The sequence below is a fragment of the Coptis chinensis genome, chromosome 7, assembly GCF_015680905.1.
Source record: "Coptis chinensis isolate HL-2020 chromosome 7, ASM1568090v1, whole genome shotgun sequence".
Classification (NCBI taxonomy): Eukaryota; Viridiplantae; Streptophyta; class Magnoliopsida; order Ranunculales; family Ranunculaceae; genus Coptis; species Coptis chinensis.
The window spans coordinates 88,654,868-88,677,837 of NC_141462.1; the positions used below are offsets into that span (position 1 = coordinate 88,654,868).

The following is a 22,970-nucleotide window of genomic DNA, read 5'->3' on the forward strand; positions in this document are numbered from 1 at the left end:
GGGTACTACAACCAACCCAACACTCATTCACAATCTCCACCTTACACGTGTGCAAGAAACACACGTGTCTCTTGGATTGACACTTCCACAAGCATATAAATACTACCTACTTAAACTACGTGAGACCTGATTTCTCTCTCCCCTAAAAAGAAAAATCAGGAGAGGATATGTAGACAGCTCGCTCATTAGCAAACTCGGTCTCTCCAGAAAACCTCAACCTATTCCTCTTTTTTCACAATATCTACAAAAAAAACCAAAATGCCCCTTTACAAATATAATAGACTCGTTGTTGTAGTTCTTTATTATTCAGAATGGTTACAGACATTTGGACTGACTGACTGACTGAATGACAGCTATTTGTTGACAGGTGGAATAATACAAATTAAGGACTCTGGTGTCTGGTGGCAGTTGATATTTTTATGGAGGTCGTTAGTCGGGTTTGGAATCGGATATGGGTTAGTTTTAACCCGATGGTTGCTTCGAGTTTTGTCGTTGATGTGAGAGTTGCGTACACAAACAAAAATCAGGTAAGACAAGAATAAGGCTCGTGGGGGGTCGTAGGCTTTCTGATTAGAAAAGGTATAAAGGACGGGAATTCTACATGCTATTTGGTTCTTGCAATTTTACTCGTAAGTTGTAACTCATTAGATATTTCAATGCCTGCGTGTCGGTGTAAAAAGAGTTCCTTGCATGCCGGCCTGTTGCTCGTGTAGTCGTCTTATGCAACGGTAGGGTGCCAACATTACAATGCATAAAGGTTATCGAAAAACACATTAGGAAGAAATTAGGGTTTTTTTTTTACTTAACCCACCCCCACCCCCAAAGTATACTCTCTCCTTTTTTAGAAAACTCCTATTTTGAAAATCATTATTGATTGCCCCACTCGTCAAATTTCTGTGTAATAGATTTGTATTTTGTATATTGGCAATTTTGCTTCTATTTCAAATTTGCAAAAACTCCTATTTTTAACATGTGTAATAGATTTGTATTTTGTATATTGGCAATTTTGTCTCTATTTCAAATGTGTAAAAACCCCCATTTTTAACATAAGTTTTTGCCCTATTTTTTCATCCCAAAAGCATACTAGTTAGTTTTGGCTGATATTCTCACATTTCTTTTATGCAGCCCAATGCAGCCCAATGTAAAATTCCATTCAAGAAAATTGATGGGCCGGTGATCACTTATAATTTGAATTGGAGTGGTAAATGTTTTGATTGAGTAGGATTGTAGGAAGCAAACTTCATAAAATATCGACGATTTTGTCAAATGACTCATCTTCTACACAATGGATATGCATGTGTAGCTCTTATATAAAGCTCTCTAGTTAGTGTGCATGATTGAGAATTTGAGATTATCTATTTTGGTTGCATGACTGAGATGGTTATTGTCTTATTGACTAGTCACAATAAATCCTGACTCTTTATTGACTAGTCACAATAAATAGAGCAGCTCCTAAATGCATATATTCAAGGTCTCAGTTCATCCAACTGTGAAGCATCCTGTGTTTACAAGCACAAGACTTACATCAATACCAAGATAGAATGATAGGCTCAGTCGACTCATGCTTAGCCCATGATTTGGAAAGGCTCCATCCACCACACCACCCACTACAGGGATGCAGAGGATGCAGAACTGGTTAGTTTCTCTCCTTGTAAAGTTTCCTTGATTGCAAAGAGCGCATCATTACTGAGATCTAGACAAGATGGTTTTGTGTAGGACTCAAACTTGCCCTCTAAGTAAGCTTTAACAACTAGAGAGTGCATTCTAATGGAAAAGGAAATAAAGGTGAGCTCACCAAAATATCAACGTGGGCGAGGGAGGGGGGTGGGGACTTTTGGGGGGTCAAGTCGAAACAACCCAAGAAATTAGTGTCCTCAATCATTAAACTAACAATCTGGCAAAAGTTTCCTTATGGTTTTGTATTCGTTTGGAATTGGATTGGAATTAACCTCTGCATAAAATTACGGTAAAGGAAAAAATGTTGTTTTGGCCTCTCAATTTGTCCGAAATTATTCAATTGAACCTCCAACTTTGTTTCAAGCACTTTAAACTCTAAACTTGACATTCACAAGCACCTTCGATAAGTACTCTAAAATCTGACACCTGGAAGTCGAGGCGGCAAGTGAGTAGTTTATGTGGCAACTCATTTATTTACTGTGTTGACTCGGTTTTTGATGTGTCAAGTGGTGACATGTAATTATTTGCCAACAACCCTTAGCCTCTCTGACAATATATGTCAGTGGAGCCAAGGGGCGGGGTATCCTGGCTCACCTCAACTTTCGAAAAAAAAAAAAAAAAAAGTTTTTTGTTTGAGTGTTTGGCAGAAACTAAAATCAATAACCAAAAAGGACTCAACAAAAGATCTACTATCTATATCTTAAAAGCGAGAGACCTTTTAAAGAAGGATTTTCTCTCTCCTATGTGGCACTCTAATATGAGAGTTAGCTTTTTTTTCTATCTTATGTGGCACTCTAATATGAAAGATAATATTTTCTAATAGTCTCCCACGTAGATGGAACTTTTTGGAGAGTTTGAGTGTATTTCTAATTCTTATATTTTGAGAGTTTAAGTGTATTTTCAATTCTTATATATTTGATCAAATAAAAAAAAATTACTAAAAAAAATAGGTGATTTGTAGAAATACGAATCAAACACTTTTAGTGTTCCAATTCTTATATATTTGATCAAATAAAAAAAAATGCTAAAAACTAGGTGATTTGTATAAACTAATTTCCTATTACAAATCATACAATTTTAGTATTTATGATAAAACACCGACTTATTTCGAATATATCCTTAACATGGCTTCAAAACATAGTTAAAAACAATTATACAAAATATATAATAGAAAATGAAAAAAAAAAATAGCAAAAAGCAATAATGATAAATATTTTAAAATATATATAATATTGAATGAAAACTAACGACAAAAACAATTAATGGGGAGCGGAAAACTGGATGCAAATGCATCAACTAACCTCAAATAATATTTAACGGAAATCGAAAATCTGGATGCAAATGCAAGCATTAAACTAATCTTAAAAATAATTAATATAAAATCAAAATATGGATACAACCGCATTAAACTAATCTCAAAGAATAATTAACAAAAATCAAAACTTGGATACAAATACATCAAACTAACATCAAAAATAATTGTCGGAAAATCGAAACTGGATGCAAATGCATTGAGCTAACCCTCAAATATTAAATTAACGGAAATCGAAAACTGGATGCAAATTGTATTGAAACTAACCTCAAAGAAAAATTAATTATAAATTGGGAATATAATGCAAATGCGTGGAACTAATCTTAAAAAATAATTAACGGGAAATCGAAAACCGGATGCAACTGCATTGAACTAATCTCAAAAAATATATTGGATGCAAAACCTCAAGAAATAATTAACGGAAATCGGGCCTGGATGCAAACTCATTGAACTAACCTCAAACAATAATTAACGGGAAATCGGAAACTAAATGCAAATGCAACTTTATCAAATAATAAACACGAGAAATCGAAAACTTGATGCAAATACATTAAACTAATCTCACAGAATAATTAACGGGAAATCAGAAATTGGATGCAAATGCATTGAACCCGACCTCAAAAACAATTAATAGAAAATTGGGAATTTGATGCAAATGTATTGAACTAACCGAAAAGAATAATTAACGATCAATCAAACTGATGCAATCGCATGAAATGAACCGATCTCAAAAAATAAATAATGGGAATTGAAAATTGGATGCAACCGCATTGAACTAACCTCAAAATATAAATAACGAAAAAATCGAAACTAGATGCAAATGCATTAAACTAACCTCAAAACATAGTTGGGTTATATGTTATGGGAATGTCTCGATAAGTATAGTTTTGCATTTAAAATGATGTTTATCTTATCTCTTTCCGTATGATTAGGAACTCCTTGCTATTCAAGTAGCTTCAATATATATGAACTTCGCCTTATTAGGCAATCTCACAAAAATTCAATTAAACTTCTATTATTAAACAAAACAAATGAAGTTGAAGAATTTTATCAAAGGTGAGTTTTTTTTTTAATGGAGAGTGAGGTTTTCACGTTATAAGAAATTTGGTTGAGTGATCAATATAATATTAATATATAATAGTTATGCATATTTGCAAATATTTTTTTAGAATAATTAATATAACAACACCCATTCGTAGATAATCTTTGAAGATTCCACATAGTGAGTCATGCATAATTTAAATAATAATTAACGAGAAATCGGAAACTAGATAATCTTCGATGATCCCACATAGTAAATTAAGCATAATTTACTTTTTATGTCATGTTTTCAAGGACACTACTGAGATGGATCGATAGAAGTTGGTATTACACACCACATTGGATAATTATAAGGAAATTGGAAATTTGATTCAAATACATAACCGAGCTCAAGGAGTAATTAATGGAAATCATAAAGTTTATGCAAATTGCATTAAACTAATGACAGAGAGTAACTAACGGATAATTAGAAATTGAATGCAAATCCTTGAAAAATATTTATCGGAAAATCGGAAACGGTATGCAAATACATCAAACAAACCTCAAATAATAATTAATGAGAAATCGAAACTGAATGCGAATGCATTGAACTTTACTCAAAAATAATTAACATAAAATCAAAAACCGAATGCAACTGCATTGAACTAACCTCATAAAATAATTGGTGGGAAATCGAAAACTAAATGCAAATGCATTGAAATAACCTCAAAGAATAGTTAACGGAAAATAAAAAACTGGATATAATTATATCGAACTAACCTCAAAGCATAAATAATCGAAACTAGATCTTGGATGTATTAAACTAACCTTAAAGAGTTATTAACGGAAAATCGGAAACCTGGATCCAAATGCAATGAACTAATCTCAAAGACTAATTAATGAAACATTAAAAATGGATGAAACCTGCTTGAAACTAACCTAAATGAATAATTAACGGAAATTATAAATTTGATGTAACTGCATTGAACTAACCTCAAAAATAATTAACCGAAATCGAAAACTTGATGCAAATGCATTGAACTAACCTCAAAGAACAATTAACATAAAATCTAAAATTATATACAACTGCATTGAACTAATATAAAAGAATAATTAACGGAAAACTAAAACTGGATGCAACCTGCATTAAACTAAAATCGAGATTAACTAACGGAAATCAAAATTGGATGCAAATGCATTGAAATAACATAAAAAATGGTTAACTAGAAATCGGAAGTCGGATGTAAGCGCATCGCTTGACCTCCTCAAGGCATAAATATCCACTTTTTAGCTTTCTCATATGAATAATTACAAGTAATTATGAACCCAAAATAAAAGTGAGTTTATAAAAACAGACTCTTACATGTATGCAAACTGTATAGAAATTGTAAACTATCGAACTAACCTAGAAAAACAATTAACAGGAAATCAGAAACTGGATGCAAATATATTGAACTAACCTCAAAGAGTAATTAACGGGAGATTGGAACCTGGATGCAAATGCAATGAACTAATCTCAAAGACTAATTAACGAAACATCAAAAACTGGATGCAACTATACGTACTAAATTAACTTTAATGAATAACTAATAGGAAATCATAAAGTGGATGTAATTGCACTGTACTAACCTCAAATAATAATTAACGGGAAATCGAAAACTTGATGCAACTGCATTGTACTAACTTCAAAGAATAATTAATGAGAAATTAGAAACGGGATGCAACATACTATATTAAACTAACCTCAAAGAATAATTAATGGAAAATCATAAACTTGGTGCAAATGCATTGAATTAATAATCCTAAAACATATTTGTATTTTATGTAGGGGGAATAAATGTCTCGACAAATATAGTTTTGCATTTTAAGCAGTGTTTATTATAATTATTTTTATTGTGATTGGGAATATCTTGCTATTCAAGTATCTTCAATATTATCTTCTTAGCGATTGGGCATTCTCACAAAACTTTAATTATTAAACCTAACAATAAAAAAAAAAAAAAAAAAATCGATTAGTTTTATCAAGATTTTGGTGCTTCCTTTTATAGAGAGTGGTGCAAGAAATTTAAATGAGTAATTAATATAATTTTCATATCTCATAACTATGCATAGTTGCTAATATTTTTTAGAATAATTTAATATAACGGCACCCGTTCGTAGGACACGTTCATATGATAAATCTTTTCAAGTGGGAGTAGTGTATTATTTGAGGATATGGAAATAATCAATCTGTTTTAGTGATTTGTACACATTAGTACGTAAGCTGAACGGTGATGATTTACCGCTAAATCACTATAAATCTAATAAAACTATTATACAAGCTAGATCGAGTTTAAAATAATTTTATTTGAAAATTACAGATTAATATTATAAACCACAAAGTGAATGGACTGTCTCAATTTGATCCCTTAGTTTCCAAGTACTTATGCACCATAATCGCTGTTCATTAACGTATTTCGGTTTATTTTCAATAAAAATATATTCTGATTCAAAAATTTGCCGCTAAATTACCATAAATCTAAGAAAACTATTATACAAGCTAGATCGAGTTTAATATAATTCTATTTGAAAATTATGGATTAATATCCTAAACCACAAAGTGAATAGGCTATCTCAATTTGATCCCTTAGTTTCCAAGTACTTATGCATCATAATCACTGCTCATTAACGTTATTTAGGTTTATTTTTAATAAAAATATATTATGATTCAAAAATTTGCCGCTAAATCACCATAAATATAATAAAATTATTATACAAGATAGATCGAGTTTAAGATAATTCTATTTGAAAATTACGGATTAATATCCTAAACCACAAAGTGATGAGGCTATCTCAATTTGATCTCTTAATTAGTTTCCAAGTACTTATGTACCATAATCGTTGGTCATTAATGTATTTCGGTTTATTTTCAATAAAAATATATTCTGATTCGAAAATGTGTGTGAGACATTTTGTAAAGCATTTTCAGCCCACAAAATATTTAATAGATCCCGGGCGTATGTCCGGGTCCAAAATCTAGTAAAAGACTAAAGTCATGATGTACTTCTCACTTTCTTATGAGTCAGGACAAATTTAAGAATACCATCCCTCAACAGTATTTGCCTCGAATTAAAAACCCAAACCCATAACCCACAAAAAGACAAAAAAACAAGCACAACACACACACCGAAACAAAAAACCCCAATACCCCAAGACAAACAGCGAAACAAAAACCCCGAGACTGTACTCGACTTTGACTCTTTGCCTCTTTACTCTAAAGTCTTCTAGGTAAGCCTAATATTATTAAATTTCTTGTCTTATTTTTTATCTTTTCATATTGATTCCTAAACCATGTTTTTTTAAATTTTTTGTATTCTTTTTGTAAATTCATTAAACCACATATTTTTATTTAATTTTATTTTGTGAATATCATAATAACATTGGTGGTTTATTTTAATTAGTGCAATTTCAATTCAGTTGATTAATGGTTTATTTTAATTATTTAAACAGATATGTTAAAGTATTTGATCAAAGGAAAGTCGTTGCCCACTCAACCTACTCAGCCACCTAATAACACAAATAATGTTGCTAGTGTTGAAGTAGGATCCCCCTCAAAGCGAAGTCACCAAGAAACTGAGGATGGTGGTGTTGAACAACCCACGTCAAAGAGGGTTCAACGTGAAGAACTTGACTTGTCTAGTATTCAGGGAGACCCTGCACTGAGGAAAAAGATTTCAGATTATCATCCTAATGATCAAGACTTGGTGAGAAGAGTATATTTGCTTAGGGGTCCTTGCCAGCCTAATCATGCTTTTCCTCCAAGAACAAGAGGCAAGAGAATCCGACGCTTTCAAAAAGAGTGGTATGAGGAGTTTAGTTGGTTGGAATATAGTATTCACGAGGATCCCGCGTTTTGTCTATATTGTTATCTCTTTAAACCTAATAAGGGGGCACAAGGAGGTGGGGATGTTTTTTCTCGCAGGGGGTTTACTAATTGGGAAAGGAAAACCAAATTAAAATAGCACATTGGAGGACCAAATAGTGCTCATAATATTGCTTACAGGGCAACACAGGCTTTGTTAAATCAAGAGCAGCATATTGAGACATTTCTTCACAGACAATCTAACCAAGTTCGAAGGGATTATCGAATACACATAACTGCAATAACTGATTGCATTAGGTTTCTTTTGAGACAAGGTTTAGCTTTCCGTGGCCATGATGAATCAGATGAGTCGATCAATAAAGGTAATTTTCTTGAACTTATACGGTTTTTGATTTTTAGAAGCATTATCAAGAAACTGAGGATGGTGGTGTTGAACAACCTATCGGGGCAAAACGTTAACCCGACACTCCCGATGTGATGGTGCTTCCGAAGGCTCGAAAGATATGGGGGATTGGGATTTTTGAGGAAGTGAGACGCACAGCGTTAACGGTTGCCCTCGTTACCCGGTGAAGAATCCGGGATCAAGTCTCTTAAAACGTGGTTACGGAGGATCACGAGAAGCCTCCATATATATAGCAATCCCCATAATGGCGGTCAAGAAAGGGATTCTCAGAGATGATGAATCCTAGTATGATCCTATCTAAAATAGGATCATTCCCCAAGATTTCATTCTATCCTTGCGCAAGATCTTATCGGATTGCACCAGGATTTTTAGCTTCCGCGGATCGGATTATTGGATCGAAATCATCCGAACGGATTGGATCCATGGATCTGGGCCACTCGGATGGGCCCTGGACCTGTTCTTAACTTTGATGGATTCGAATACCAAACGATCAGAAAGTGTTTACTTGGACAGACCCGATTGGTCCGGGTCTTTGGCCCATATCCGGTCCATGGTTCGAGTACATTTTAGACTGAAAATGTATGGTACACATGCGGCAAATCTACCCAACATGGCTGACTTCATAAAGGTCATCAACTAAGATGCCCCGCTTGTGGTACACGGCCCGGTGTATAGCTCATCAGTAGAAATAACATGGGGTTTGTGATGCGGAGTAACACCAAAATAACATAGTATCTAAAGATCCGAACGCTGCATCCGTGTCGTGTGAAGAACAAAGTCAGTATCAGATGAAAGTATGGAAGCGGTCGGGGAAATAGACGTGGAATCTTTGGAATTGGGACAACATCTCCAATCGAATCGACACTAATCCGTAAGATTCTCTTCATAAATCCTGCGCAAGTGGACATAACACGGATAGAATATGTGCAATATATACCCATCTTTATAAAATATTATACGGTGGTCTACCGTTGCCGCGACGATAACAATGCCACTAAGTCACTTGACGAACAAGTGTAGTTACACTGCCAAGCTTCTCCCACAGACGATCCTTGAGGAGACCAACAGACAACCCAGAAGTGCCTTTGTAGTTGGGTTTAAATCAGAGTGTAGCTTAGACTCCGCCACCAAGGGTATACGCTTGATGTACTCTAAACAATCGCACCCAGACCAAAAGCGAGATAGTATCGTTTTTGGGTTTTCATTGTAGAACCATGATGCCAGGTGTAGGCACACTGCACCACGCAAGCCGAAATTGAAGTGCAGGATTGCCTTCGCCACCTGGGTTTAACAAATGTAAAACTCAATGACTAATTTGAAATTAAAACACAACATAAATGGCAATGAAATTTATTGATAAAAAATGGAAGAAAAGTCCAATGTATGTGAACTTTATTGGTGAAATTAATGATAACGAATGTAAGTGACATATCTGTCTTGTACATAAGACCCCATCGTCTGGCTTGGAATCTTGCACGCAACTTCTTGTCCTAACCGTGCTCTATAGAGTCCTAGTAAGTGATGAGATTCTTCAGGGTTTCGTCGTTGAGCTACTCCATCATGGCTTCGTCACGAGCCAAGATGTCGATATTCATCTCTATAGAGGTATCTGGTTATACCCAGAGGAAGCGTCCATGAGCGACAAGCGCCAAATCGAGGTTACAATCGACTAGATCGAGATCGCGAGATAATGGGTATGGATGCCTTGGGCAAGCTTTGTTTAGGTTGTGGAAGTCAATGCCACCCATGAGCTTCTCAGCAGGACCATCCCCGATGTGTATTCTGGTAGCTCTTTCGCTCCGCACAACGTTGCGGTGAGGGACACAGGAATTAGATCCTTGAGTCCCAAGTGGTTCCCGAGTGTGTGGAACCTCTTCAGACCATCCGTTTCCTCCGCTTTGAGAAAAAGATCTACGACGGCTCGATTGCCCCACCTCTGTAGTGGTGCCTGGAACACTCTCCATGTTACTCATTGAATCGCGACATGCCGATTGGCAACTTCTGCATCAATCATCACAGTTTGTTCAGCCATGATAACAAGGATGATCGAAAAATAAGGTCGAGGATATTACGCTCGGAAGACCACGTGTTCGTGGGTTCGATCCCCACAGACGGCGCCAAAGAATGTCGGGGCAAAGCGTTAACCCGACACTCCGATGTGATGGGTGCTTCCGAAGGCTCGAAGATATGGGGATTGGGATTTTTGAGGAAGTGAGATCGCACTAACGTTACGGTTGCCCTCGTGCCCGGTGAAGAATCCGGGATCAAGTCTCTTAAAACGTAGTTCTGGAGGATGCAGAAGCCTCCATATATATAGCAATCCCCTGCCTTGGCGGCCAAGAAAGGGATTCTCAGAGATGATGAATCCTAGTATGATCCTATCTAAAATAGGATCATTCCCCAAGATTTCATTCTATCCTTGTGCAAGATCTTATCGGATTGCATTAGGATTTTTAGCTTCCGCGGATCGGATTATTGGATCAGAATCATCCGAATGGATTGGATCCATGGATCTGGGCCACTCGGATGGGCCCTGGACCTGTTCTTAACTTTGATGGATTCGAATACCAAACGATCAGAAAGTGTTTACTTGGACAGCCAGTGGACTGGTCCGCTACTGGGCCCATATCCGGTCCATGGTTCGAGTACATTTTAGACTGAAAATGTATGGTACACACACAACCCACGTCAAAGAGGGTTCAACGTGAAGAACTTGACTTGTCTAGTCTTCAGGGAGACCCCCGCGACTAAAAAAAGATTTGATTTATCATCCTAATGATCAAGACTCGGTGAGAAGAGCATATTTGCTTAGGGGTCCTTGCCAGCCTAATCATGCTTTTCCTCCAAGAACAAGAGGCAAGAGAATCCGACGCTTTCAGAAAGAGTGGTATGAGGAGTTTAGTTGGTTAGAATATAGTATTCACGAGGATGTTGCGTTTTGTCTATATTGTTATCTCTTTAAACCTAATAAGGGGGCACAAGGAGGTGGGGATGTTTTTTCTCACAGGTTACTAATTGGGAAAAGAAAACCAAATTAAAATAGCACATTGGAGGACCAAATAGTGCTCATAATATTGCTTACAGGGCAGCACAGACTTTGTTAAATCAAGAACAACATATCGAGACATTTTTTCACAGACAATCTGACCAAGTTCGAAGGGATTATCGAATACACCTAACTGCAATAACTGATTGCATTAGGTTTCTTTTGAGACAAGGCTTAGCTTTCCGTGGCCATGATGAATCAGATGAGTCGATCAATAAAGGTAATTTTCTTGAACTTATACGGTTTCTGAAAGATCATAACGAAGTCATTAAGAAAATTCTTGATAATGCTTCTAAAAATCGGAAATTGACCTCACTTGATATCCAAAAAGATATTGTGAATTAAATTTAACGTGGAAACTAGCTACAAATGCTATTCTAAAATATTATGGAAATTCATTGTTTGCTATTTTAGTTGATGAAGCACGTGATATATCAATTAATGAGCAAATGGCAGTTGTTTTGCGTTATGTTAACAAGAAAGGTTGCGTGATTGAGAGATTTTTTGGAGTTGTGCATGTTAAGGAAACTAGTGCAGTAACACTTAAAAAGACAATCAATGAGTTGTTCTCCAAGCATGGGTTGAACATATCTAGACTGCGTGGACAAGGGTATGATGGGGCCAGCAATATGCAAGGTGATTTGAATGGCCTAAAAGCACTTGTAATGAAGGAGAATGAGTCTGCATTTTATGTTCATTGTTTTGCTCATCAGCTTTAGTTAGCCCTTGTATCAGTTGCAAAGAACCATGAGTCAATCGCCAACCTTTTTAGTATTCTCTCTAATGTGGTAAATATTGTTGGAGCATCATGTAAGCGACGAGATATGTTGCGCGAAGCAATAAAGGCTAGAGTTGTTGCAGTGTTACAAAGCAGAGAAATTTCAAGTGGCAAAGGGTTGAATCAAGAGACTAGTTTTAAATAATCTGGTGACACTCGATGAGGTTCACACTATTATACATTTCTTGGCATGATAACCACTTATGGTTCAGTAGTTTATGTGCTTGATAATGTAGCGAAAAATGGTTCAAGCTCGGAACAAAGAGGTGAGGCTTACGGATTATTGGATTCATCTGATCTTTTGAATTTATCTTCAATTTGCATTTGATGAAAGCGATACTAGGAATTAGCAATGATTTGTCAAAGCTAGGCTTTGCAGCGTGAAGACCAAAACATTGTCAATGTCATGGCTCTTGTTAAAATAACAAAGGTACGCTTACAAGCGATAAGAGATGATGAATATATGGGATAGTCTCCTGATTGAAGTTTATTCACTATGTGCCAAACATGATGTGGTTGTTCCACATATGGAAGAGAGGTATATGGCTCGAGAGAGGTCTCGACGAAAAGCAGAAGGAAACACCAATTTACATTACTATCGTGTTGGATTATTCTATCACTGTATTGATTTGCAACTTCAAGAGTTAAACGACCGGTTTAATGAAGCAAACACAGAATTACTTCTTTGTATGGCATGTCTTGATCCTAGTGAATCGTTTGTTTCTTTCAATAAGCAAAAGTTTATCCGTTTTGCTTGACTTTATCCCGATGATTTTTTAGAGATAGATTAGATGGAATTAGCGGATCAGCTTGAGAATTATATCATTGATGTGCATTCCGATACTAAGTTTGGTGCAGTAAATGGAATTAGCGGCCTAGCCAAAAAAATGGTTGAGACGAGGAAAGACATTCTGTACCCACTTGTTTATTTGTTGATTAAGTTGGCACTGATTTTACCTATTGCTACTGCCACTGTGGAGAGGGCATTTTCTACTATGAATATCATAAAGAATCGTCTGCGCAATCGGATGGCAGCTAAATGGTTGAATGATTGTTTAATAACATACATTGAAAAAGAAGTTTTTGATAGCATTGATACCGAGTTGATCTTACAACACTTCCAGAAGATGAAGAAAGATGACGAAAAAGAAGGCCGCCGAGGACAACTATGAACAAGTACTTGTTTAGATTTGATTTTTTTTTTTCTAATAATACATTAATATATATATATATATATATATATTATTATGATTATTATTATTATTATTTTGTATGCTTAGTTTTTGTCTAGCTGGCTCACCCTCACTTACTTTCCTGGCTCCGCCATTGTATATGACCCACTTGTTCTACTTCATTTGTAATAGTAGTGATCTGTTCATCAACTACGCAGTCTCTCCATTCTATTTACTATATATATGTTCACCCATGGTTATAATCAGGGACAACTCAAGACAATCGGGGGCCTAAGCAAAGTTCGAATAGGGGGGCGTCTACCGGCCGGTACTATTAGAATGTGAGATGATCAAGATGAAGTTTAATTGATAGCCGAAGTAGCTAGTATGGGGTAAAAATACATAATCCAATCCACCATAGAACCACTTTGGCTATACTGGCCTGTTAAAACCACATTCCACTATCCACAAAAAAAAAAAAAAAAAAAAGGAGTTTGTGGGGAATTTTAAAAGGATCAAATTAGAATTTATAAGATAACAATCACTGTAAAAAATTATCCTAATTCAACATTTTATTTTTTCTTTCTTGAATAGTCTTTTCTTACAAGCTTGAAACTTCTATAAATTTATTTAATAAAGAATTGCAAATAGAGAGAGAGAGAGAAGAAGAAGAAAAATTCTACACCAAATAAAACAATAATACATAAAGAGTGGGGGGAAACCAGAGTAGGCAAAATAATGCTAGAGGTAAGATTGAATGAGTTGATTTTATATTTGATTATGATTATTTGTTATGGGGTGATGAAGAATTTTAATTAGTTATGGAGCCGTGTTGTTTTTTGTTAGAGAAGACAATGAAAACAGTGAGAAGGCAGAGAAACAAAGGGGTTTAATGTGATAGATTTTATAATTTCTAAATTTTCAATATAAAAACGTTTATCTAATGGTTAAAAATAAATGAAAAAATAATAATGGGCTTTTTTCGCTAATAAAACAAGCAAATAGTGGGTTGTGGACCGGATTATATTGGGGGTCCTTAGGCTGCGAGGACCTAAGTGACTGCTTATTTCGTTGTATATGGCTGAGCCAGCCTTGGTTATAATCATTTGTACGTATGTAACACTAGGATTGTTCATGAAAACTGGAAAATCGACCGAACTGGTGGGTTTTTTTTCAGTTTTCAGCAAGATCAGTTTGATTTACGGTTCCTGATTATGAGAACTAATTGAATCGGTACGGTTTGTATTTTTACCCATCGGTTAACCGAAACCGAACCGAAACAGATACTTCTCTATAAATGTAAAAGTATTAAAAGGACTTGTTATAACCAGTTGGATCTTGGTGTGTAATTATGACCATTGGATCTTCAAAGTATAAACAGCAAACCTTAACTCACCCACTCTCTCTCTCTCTCAAACCTATATGTACAAATGGAAGTATAAACAACAAACCTTAACTCACCAACTCTCTCTCTCTCTCAAACCTATATGTACAAATGCAACACTACCTCAAAGCTATATGTACAAATTCAACACTACTACGTACAAAATTTGTTTTTACTAATTTGGTTTTGAAGTTCTTTATTCCCAATTTGATCCAATTTCGTCATCTCTTGTTTGTTGGAATTCGATTTTATGCACAAATCATATGATTAGATCAAGAATTTTTACATTTTTACTTGTAAACATTCGATAAAAAATCAATTTTGGAGAAGTTTAATTGATTTTATGTTTGATTTTATTCCTAAGAACTGAACTTGCCCAAACCGACAAACCAAACTGAACTATACTGTATCGTAAAGCCGATTTGGTTGTGATCTAGTTTCTCTACTGCCACGGTTCGGTTTTAGTTCTAATTTTATTTTATAGAAACAGACTGTTCCGGTTCGATTTGAAATTTTAGTAAGAACCAGACCGAACCAGACTGTGAACCCCCCTATGTAGCACCATTGCCAGAGTACGTACGAGCTAAAATAAGTTGAAATCTAGCAAATATTGGGATGGGATTAGTTATTAGGACAGGATAAATTTCACCGTCCCATTTGGGATAATAAAACAAAATGGAACTTGCTATATAATATGTGAAAAATCAAATTTGAAAAGAAAAATAATTTGGGATGGCGCAAGACATCTCATTCCATAATGAGAATAATTTGTTATGTAATACAGTAATAGTACTGTTTGGGGGACAGAAAAACTGACCGAGTCACAAATGTTTTTGACAATGTCTTTCGAATATAATTGCAACAATCGCTCAAGTTTAGGTGCGATTTGTAGTGAAATTGCTTAAATTGCAATGGGATGATCTAGTGCTCCAATTCTTGCCTAGAATAGCAAACTTTATTAGGTAGAGTTTTCCTATCCGTTTTCTTATCATGTTCATTTCCACTTTTGGTAAAATCCTTCATTGACAACAGTGTAAGTTCATCAGTAGAAGTAAATATGAATAGTTCTCTAGTAAACGATCAAGAGTTTCCCCTCTCGATTACTCTTGAAGTGAGATTGCGAGTGTTCCAATCTCATCCGAAATTCCACCGAGAATCGAAAAGAAGCGGTGAAGTTGAACCAAACCAACGAAATTCATGGAGTTCACTTGTTCAACAAAGGTAAAGCAACCGCCTTTACCCCTCTCTGCAAAGATTACACAACCGAGGTTATTAATGGAGTTACAATTATTCCAAAAGATATCATTTCCGGAGGCATTAGTATGTGGCGGGATTACTTAGTGGGTTTCTTTTTAGAAAATCGAATGTCTTTTCCGTTTGTGAAACAAGTATTAGCTAAGAAATGGAAAACAAAAGGGAATTTGATATGATAGCGGACTTCGAATTATTCTACTTCAAGTTCACAAATGAGGAGGATAAACTTCATGTGATGGAATTAGGTCCCATTTACATGGCAGAAACCGTTTTATAGTCACACCATGGTCACGGGATGTTGAGAAGAGGAGAAAAACAATCAAAGGCATACCAATATGGGTTAATCTTTATGATGTACCCAAAGAACTATGGTCGAAGAGGGTCTAGGTGTTGTGGCGGTCGATTGGGTAGACCATTGCTAATGGGCGAGGCTCTTGCATCAAAAAAGAGAATTAGTTTTGCAAAGAGTCTGTATTGAAGTTGAAATATCCTCAGAGTTGCCTTTGTCCTTTGAGATTGAGATGGAAAAAGGGGATAATAGAACAGTACGGGTGGAGTATTCTTGGGTTCCCAAGAAGTGTGATATTTGTAAGGCTTTTGGCTATCTCACAGACAAGTGTTTCAGAGTTCCAAGTACTACAGAGCCTGCAACACACAATGCCAGGGCTCCAAGAAGGGTATGGGTGCAACGACAACAGGAAGAGACTAGTGAGCAAGAACCAGAATCCATATCAGAAAATCCTGGTAACAGCACAAATGAAGGACTGGTTAACACTGCAATTCTAGAGGTAAACCAGATTACTACAGTGGTGGCTGGGGTAGAGGAGAGCAATGGTATAGAGAAAAATGGTCCTATTGACGGAGATGTATGTAATGAGATAATGATACAGAGCCAAAATCAAGCTCAACCAGATATGGAGCCTGCTGCAGACAATGATGTCAGAACTCTGCAGAACCTATCCGTGGTGCCTTATGTGGGCCGGGTTAGAGCACTTTGTCAATCCGAAGATTCTTTGCTATGGAGGAGTTTGAGGAAGAAATGGTGGATTTTATAAGAAGAACAGAAGGTATTGGGGATGGTGAAATGTCGAGGGATGTTTTGTCGGAGGGAGGAGACCCGTACTTCAGTGATAAAGTCACTGAGCCGCTGGCTATTCTGGATACACCTATACAACATAAGAATGATGCGAACCGAGTTGAGACTGGACATATGACAGAGAAGGAAGGAAGTAAGCTGAAAGAACAGCAGAATCCTAGTAGCAAAAAGAATGGTCATGGCAAGCGGAGTAGGGGTAGGCCCAAGGGTTCCAAAAACAAAAAACACTAAATGATAGCCCCAATAAGTGTGTGGAACGTTCGAGGAACAAATGATGTACATAAAGCAAAGGAGATAAACAAGGTTAGAATAGAAAAGAAGATTTGTATTTTTGGTTTGTTGGAAACAAAGGTCAAGGAACAGAAGTTTGATGCTATTAGAAACATATGTTGTCCTCAATGGAGTAGTGTCGAATTATTCCTCTAGTGATCTTTGGTAGAATATGGGTATCTTTGGGATCCATTCTTAGTGTATGTCCGAAGTTATTTGAGTCAGCTCAATACATTCATTGTAAGGTCGATTCAAGCCTTGCAACGAAGAGTATTTTCTCCGCAAATGGTGTATGCAAGTAATAGATTCAACAGAGAGATTGGGTCTATGGAAAGATATTATGAATGTAAGTGCTTCAAAGTCACGGGGTCCATGGTGTGTGGCGGGGAGACTTCAACAATATTTTATGTGCTAATGAGAGAATAGGAGGAGATTCCATGCACTCGAGAGAAGCTCGGGACTTCATCCTATGCCTTCAAAATCACGGGATCCATGCAGATTAAATTCCATTGGATTTTTCTTTACATGGTGGAATAAATCGGTTGGTATAGGAAGTATTATGTCTAGGATCGGCAGATGTTTGGTGAATAAAGAATGGATTACTTCATTTCCGTTACACATTTGCCGAAACCTACCTCATGGGGTTTCGATCACTCACCAATGCTCTTGAGTTGGAGTGATTATACAAGAAAAGCTCCTCCCTTTCGGTTCAGAACCACGGGTGTATCAACTAGAATTCAAAGACATCTTGGGCGGAAGTGTGGACTATGGCTATATACAATAATCCAATGTATGTGCTGATCCAGAAACTGAAACTGCTAAAACAGAAGCTTAAACCATGGGCCAGAGCAAATTTCTCTCATCTTCATGAAAGGGTAGAAACAGCTAAGCAGGAGCTACAAGATGTGCAGATATTACTACTGAGAGGGACTCAAAAATATTTTTTTCGGGGAGAAAGGGAAAGGGTTTGCTTGAGCAGATACAACTCTCTAGCAAGAGCAGAGGCAGTGGATATGCAGCAGAAAAGTGAAGGAATGTGGATGAAAGATGGGGACAAGTGTACAACGTATTTCTTCAGCTGCATAAAGGAGAAAACAGCAAGAAAAGGAATATGGGCATTATCAAATGACCAAGGAGTCACAGTCAAAGGTCAGAACGAAGTTGCAAAGACAATAGTTGAGTACTATACCCAACTACTGGGTACGAGTGCGCTGCCAGTGAAGGAGGAATCTTTTTTTATGAGTTTGAAGGTAAGAAATATTATTCCTGAACCTTTGGCTAGGCAACTAGAAGACGAAATCACAGATGAAGAATTCAAAAGTGCATTGTTTGAAATGGAGAATAATAAAGTGCCAGGACCTGATGGCTTTAATCCATTCTTCTTCAAGGCTTGCTAGGAGACTATGGGTAAGGATTTCACAAGTGCAGTAAAGAATGTTTTCAGTAGTTATCATCTCCCAAGAGCAGTAAACGCTACCTTTCTCTGCCTTATACCTAAAGCAACTACGCCTACTAAGGTAGAGGATTTCAGACCGATAGCTTTGTGCAACACCATATATAAATGCGTCACTAAGATCATCACCAACAGACTCAAGATATGTATTAATGATTTAGTGCATTTGAACCAATCGGCATTCATCCCTGATAGATACATTCAAGACAATATTCTCTTATCACATGAGCTTTTGAGGGGGTATGAAAGAAAACATGGAACGCCAAGGTGCTCAGTGAAGATTGATATCCGAAAAGCGTATGACATGATCAGCTGGGATACGATAGAGTTTATAATGAGGAGATTTCAGTTCCCTGTGAAGCTAAGGAAGTGGATCAAATTATGTATATGTTCTCCCACCTACTCAGTTCTTGTGAATGGTGCTCCAGAAGGTTTTTTTCAAGGTAAACGAGGATTGAGACAGGGTGACCCTATTTCTCCATATTTGTTTGTACTGGTCATGGAGGTATTGGAAAGCATAGTAAAGGAGAAGATTGATGCAAAACAGATCAAAATTCATTCCAAGTGTAAGAAAACCAACCTGTCACACCTCGCTTTCGCAGATGATGTGCTGTTCTTTTGTAGAGGGGAAGAGGAGTCTATCAGAGGACTTAAGGATTGTTTACATCTATTTGGTCAAGCAACTGGGCTACATATCAACAATCATAAAACTACTCTTATGACAGGATCCATTAGTGATTATGAGGCTCAGAATCTGGCGTCGATTTTGGGAGTAGAGTTGGTTAGACCTCCAGTAAAGTATTTGGGCTTACCTCTCTTTGCCGGCAGACTTGGGATTAAAGAGTGCCAACCATTGGTGGACAGAGCCACAGCTAAACTTAAGGACTGGAAAGCTAGAATGTTGTCACATGCAGGTAGACTTCAGCTTATCTTATCTGTTCTCACCGCAATGCCTATTTATTGGTATAGAACATTTATAATACCAAAAACTGTGATAGAACAGATAGAGAAGGTTTGTGCACGTTTCTTATGGAGTGGTGTAGAACTTAAGAAATGTCATCATCAGGCCAGTATATCTACCATTTGCAAGACAAAGGAGGAAGGGGGTTTGAGTATTATGAATATGTCACTTTGGAATAGAGGGGCATACTGTGGTCTTGTGTATAGAATAGCAGCTAAGGAAGAAAGTGTTTGGGTTGAATGGGTCTGGAATAATTTGTTGCATAATAAGTTTTTCTGGACTATGGAAGTCCCAAATGACTGTGCTTGGTCATGGAGGAGTATCCTGAAGAGCAGGGATGAGGTAAAGAAGTTTGTCATATCAAAGACATAATTGGTGGTGATACTATTCTGCTATGGCACGATATTTGGTGCCAGTCGAGTCCTCTCATTCACAACCCGCATGCAGTTGCTGAGATTCAATTGCCGCTAGATGCAAAGGTTAGCCAGTTGATCAGGGAGAGAAAATGGAGCAACACAGTAGAGGACTTGAACAACACTGCACTCAGAGAAGACATCTTGAATACTCCCATTCACTCTCATCTGATGGTGGATAGAGTTATATGGAAGCCAAATCCTAATGGGAAGTTCTCGGCCAGCAGCGCATATAAAGTTCTGTCTCCAGTGCGTCCTCGAGTAAGATGGCAGAGAATGGTATGGGGTAAGTTAGTAATGCCAAGGCACTCGTTCACATGTTGGCAGCTGTTTTCTAATAGCCTACCGACTCAGGATAGGCTTGTGCAAAAGAAGATCATCAGCCACTCGTCTTGCTGCTTGTGCAACCAAAGTCGAGAATATTCAAACCATTTATTCTTTGAATGCAGCTACTCCAAGGAAATTATGAGAGGTATCAAATCTGTCTTGGGCATTGAGTCTGATACAAGGTCCTCCAATAGGGAGTGGTCATCACTTTTGAGAGTATGTAGAAAGGGGGATAAGACAGGCGATGTTTATTCAGCACTCATATGTGCTTCAGTGGATGTAATATGGAAGGAGAGAAACGCAAGAAGGTTCAAAAATATTGCAAAGCCTGCGGCAGTGGTGTTGAGTAGAATACTCAGAGAAATAAGAGTGTACCTACAAACTCAGATCAGTGAACTTCGAGAAACACCGGAGAACAGAAGTTTGTGTCAGTCGATCGGTATCCAGGTACAGTTCAAAACAAAAGTAAGTAAATGGAACCAAAAAGGAACCCCCGAATTTAACAAAGGTATAAATTGAATGCCGATGGAAGTTAAGCGATCTAGGCACGGACATGGAGGCGTGATCGAGAGATGGGCAGGAACGATGATCGAAGCTTACTTTCGAGTGTCCGGGGGATGAAATCGGTAATATTTCAAGAACTCAAGGCCATTGAGATAGGACTGATCAGATGTCAGGCGCTGAGTATACAAGATATTGAAGTGGAATCAGACTCACTATGGGCAACACAGATACTTACGAACGTGGTGGATAGCCCTTGGTACTGTTTGGACATAGTCTTGCATATCAAAGAATTAGCTAATTCTTTTGCATTTTGTTCTTTTGCTCATGTTTATAGAGAGTGTAACAAACCAGCGGATTGGCTTGCTGGGTTAACCATCTCTAATTGTAATAGTTGTACTTTTCAAGGTCCCCCGTTAAGTCGAGAACTATATAGATTAGTAGAGGATGATGCAATAGGAACATTGTATGAGCGTCTTTGAGATTAATGCAGGTGGGGGTCTGCCTAACCCTAGCTTATTTTATTAAAAAAAAACAATCGCTCAAACTACGTGATGTGGAACAAATTCTCACGTGCAACCATACATTGCAAATTGGTTGTTCCCTAAATACCACTTAACTTCCTACTGTGATAATAAGTCAAGCTCACCGGCCCTAAAACTCAAACTCATCTCATGACACAATCTCAAATTTTTCCTACTTTAATTTTGATCACCTTTTCTCTTTTTTTATGTTTCAAGTAGGGGTGTAAAATGGGTTGGGACGGCCCTCAAATCATAAAGCTATCATGACTTGAGGGTCAGGCCTATGAGGGCCAATGCTAAAATTATGAAGGCCTAACCCTCAGCTCAGCTCCCTCTTTAAAGAATTGAGGGCCGGGTTTGATTATTCTCTTTAACTCTTTATTTACAACATAATCTTGCTAAATTGATACGCGATAAATTAATTATTATGTTTAAATAATAGTTTTTCTCAATCTCTACTTTGGTTAATGTACTTAATTAATAATTTTGCTAAAATTTGTAAGATAATAAAATTCAAAAGTTTCGTTGTTATGTTCTATGCGCTCATGTATTCTATGAATCAATAAGAAGTGTGTATGAGACCAAATATGATGTGGTGGTGTAGGTTGTACTGTAGAATAATTTGTGTTTGATTAGTTGAATTTGATTAAAAAATCTATTACCATATTCCAAGGATCATATCACATCACTCTGATTTATATTTTATTCTAGCTTATATATAAAGAAGTGACCCAGGTTCATATCCCGACAATAGAACAATTTATTCTTTTGAACTAGATTTTTTATGTAACGCTGGAGAAGCCTCTACAAGGCACTAATTAACTTATGTAAAACATAATTTTCATTTTGCTATTTATGCAATTACTTTTTAACAAAATATAAATAAAATTACATAGAGAAGGTGCGAGGGCCTTAGGGGGTCAGGCTGAGGGCGGTCCTCATGCGTCCATATCTAGGCCCTTAGTCTCCTCTCAAAACATGAGGCCTGACCCTCAAATTGCACAAAGGCCTTTTCAGCCCAGGGGGGCGGGGGGCATTTTTTTCTCCCTAGACTTTAGCACCACCAATTATTCCTCTTATATTTGTCCTGGTTGTCTACCATCTCTGTAAAACCCTGTTTTTATTTTACTAATTAATTGTGGTGTTATTATTTATTTAGTTTTATTTATTGATATAATGTTTTGGAAATTTCGAAAATATAGAAATTAGAAATTTTGGTTTAGCAAAACTAGGAGAGAAACGTGGGATATCAATGATAACTCACGTAGCTAACTCTTTTTTTCCCCCCTCTCCCACGTTTTCAAAAAAAGAAAAAAATAAAGAGAACCATAAAAACCCTAGCCTCCAAAATAAAAAGAAGATGAAGAAGATGAAGAAGAAGAAGGAGGAGGAGCATCGACGCAATATCGATTTTCTTTTCTAGATACTACTAACATTTTGCAAGCTAAGGTGAGTTAGATTTTATGTTTACAGTAGAAACATGATATGTTGTGCTTTTGTGCTATTCATATGATGAT

General features: G+C 36.7%; 1 protein-coding gene and 1 pseudogene across 1 annotated transcript; both read left to right on the plus strand.

Annotated features, from left to right (window-relative positions):
- Positions 1 to 7,500: 7,500 nt before the first annotated feature.
- Positions 7,501 to 12,071, plus strand: LOC147489733 (uncharacterized; annotated as a pseudogene).
- Positions 12,072 to 18,041: 5,970 nt separating this feature from the next.
- LOC147489734 (uncharacterized) lies at positions 18,042 to 18,671 on the plus strand. The gene has a single exon (XM_086574718.1). The coding sequence runs from the start codon at positions 18,042 to 18,044 to the stop codon at positions 18,669 to 18,671; it is 630 nt and encodes a 209-aa protein (XP_086430844.1).
- Positions 18,672 to 22,970: the final 4,299 nt, after the last annotated feature.

Excerpts from the sequence above, each read along its gene's own strand:
- LOC147489734 (XM_086574718.1), top strand. The coding sequence starts at position 18,042 with ATGGCTATATACAATAATCCAATGTATGTGCTGATCCAGAAACTGAAA.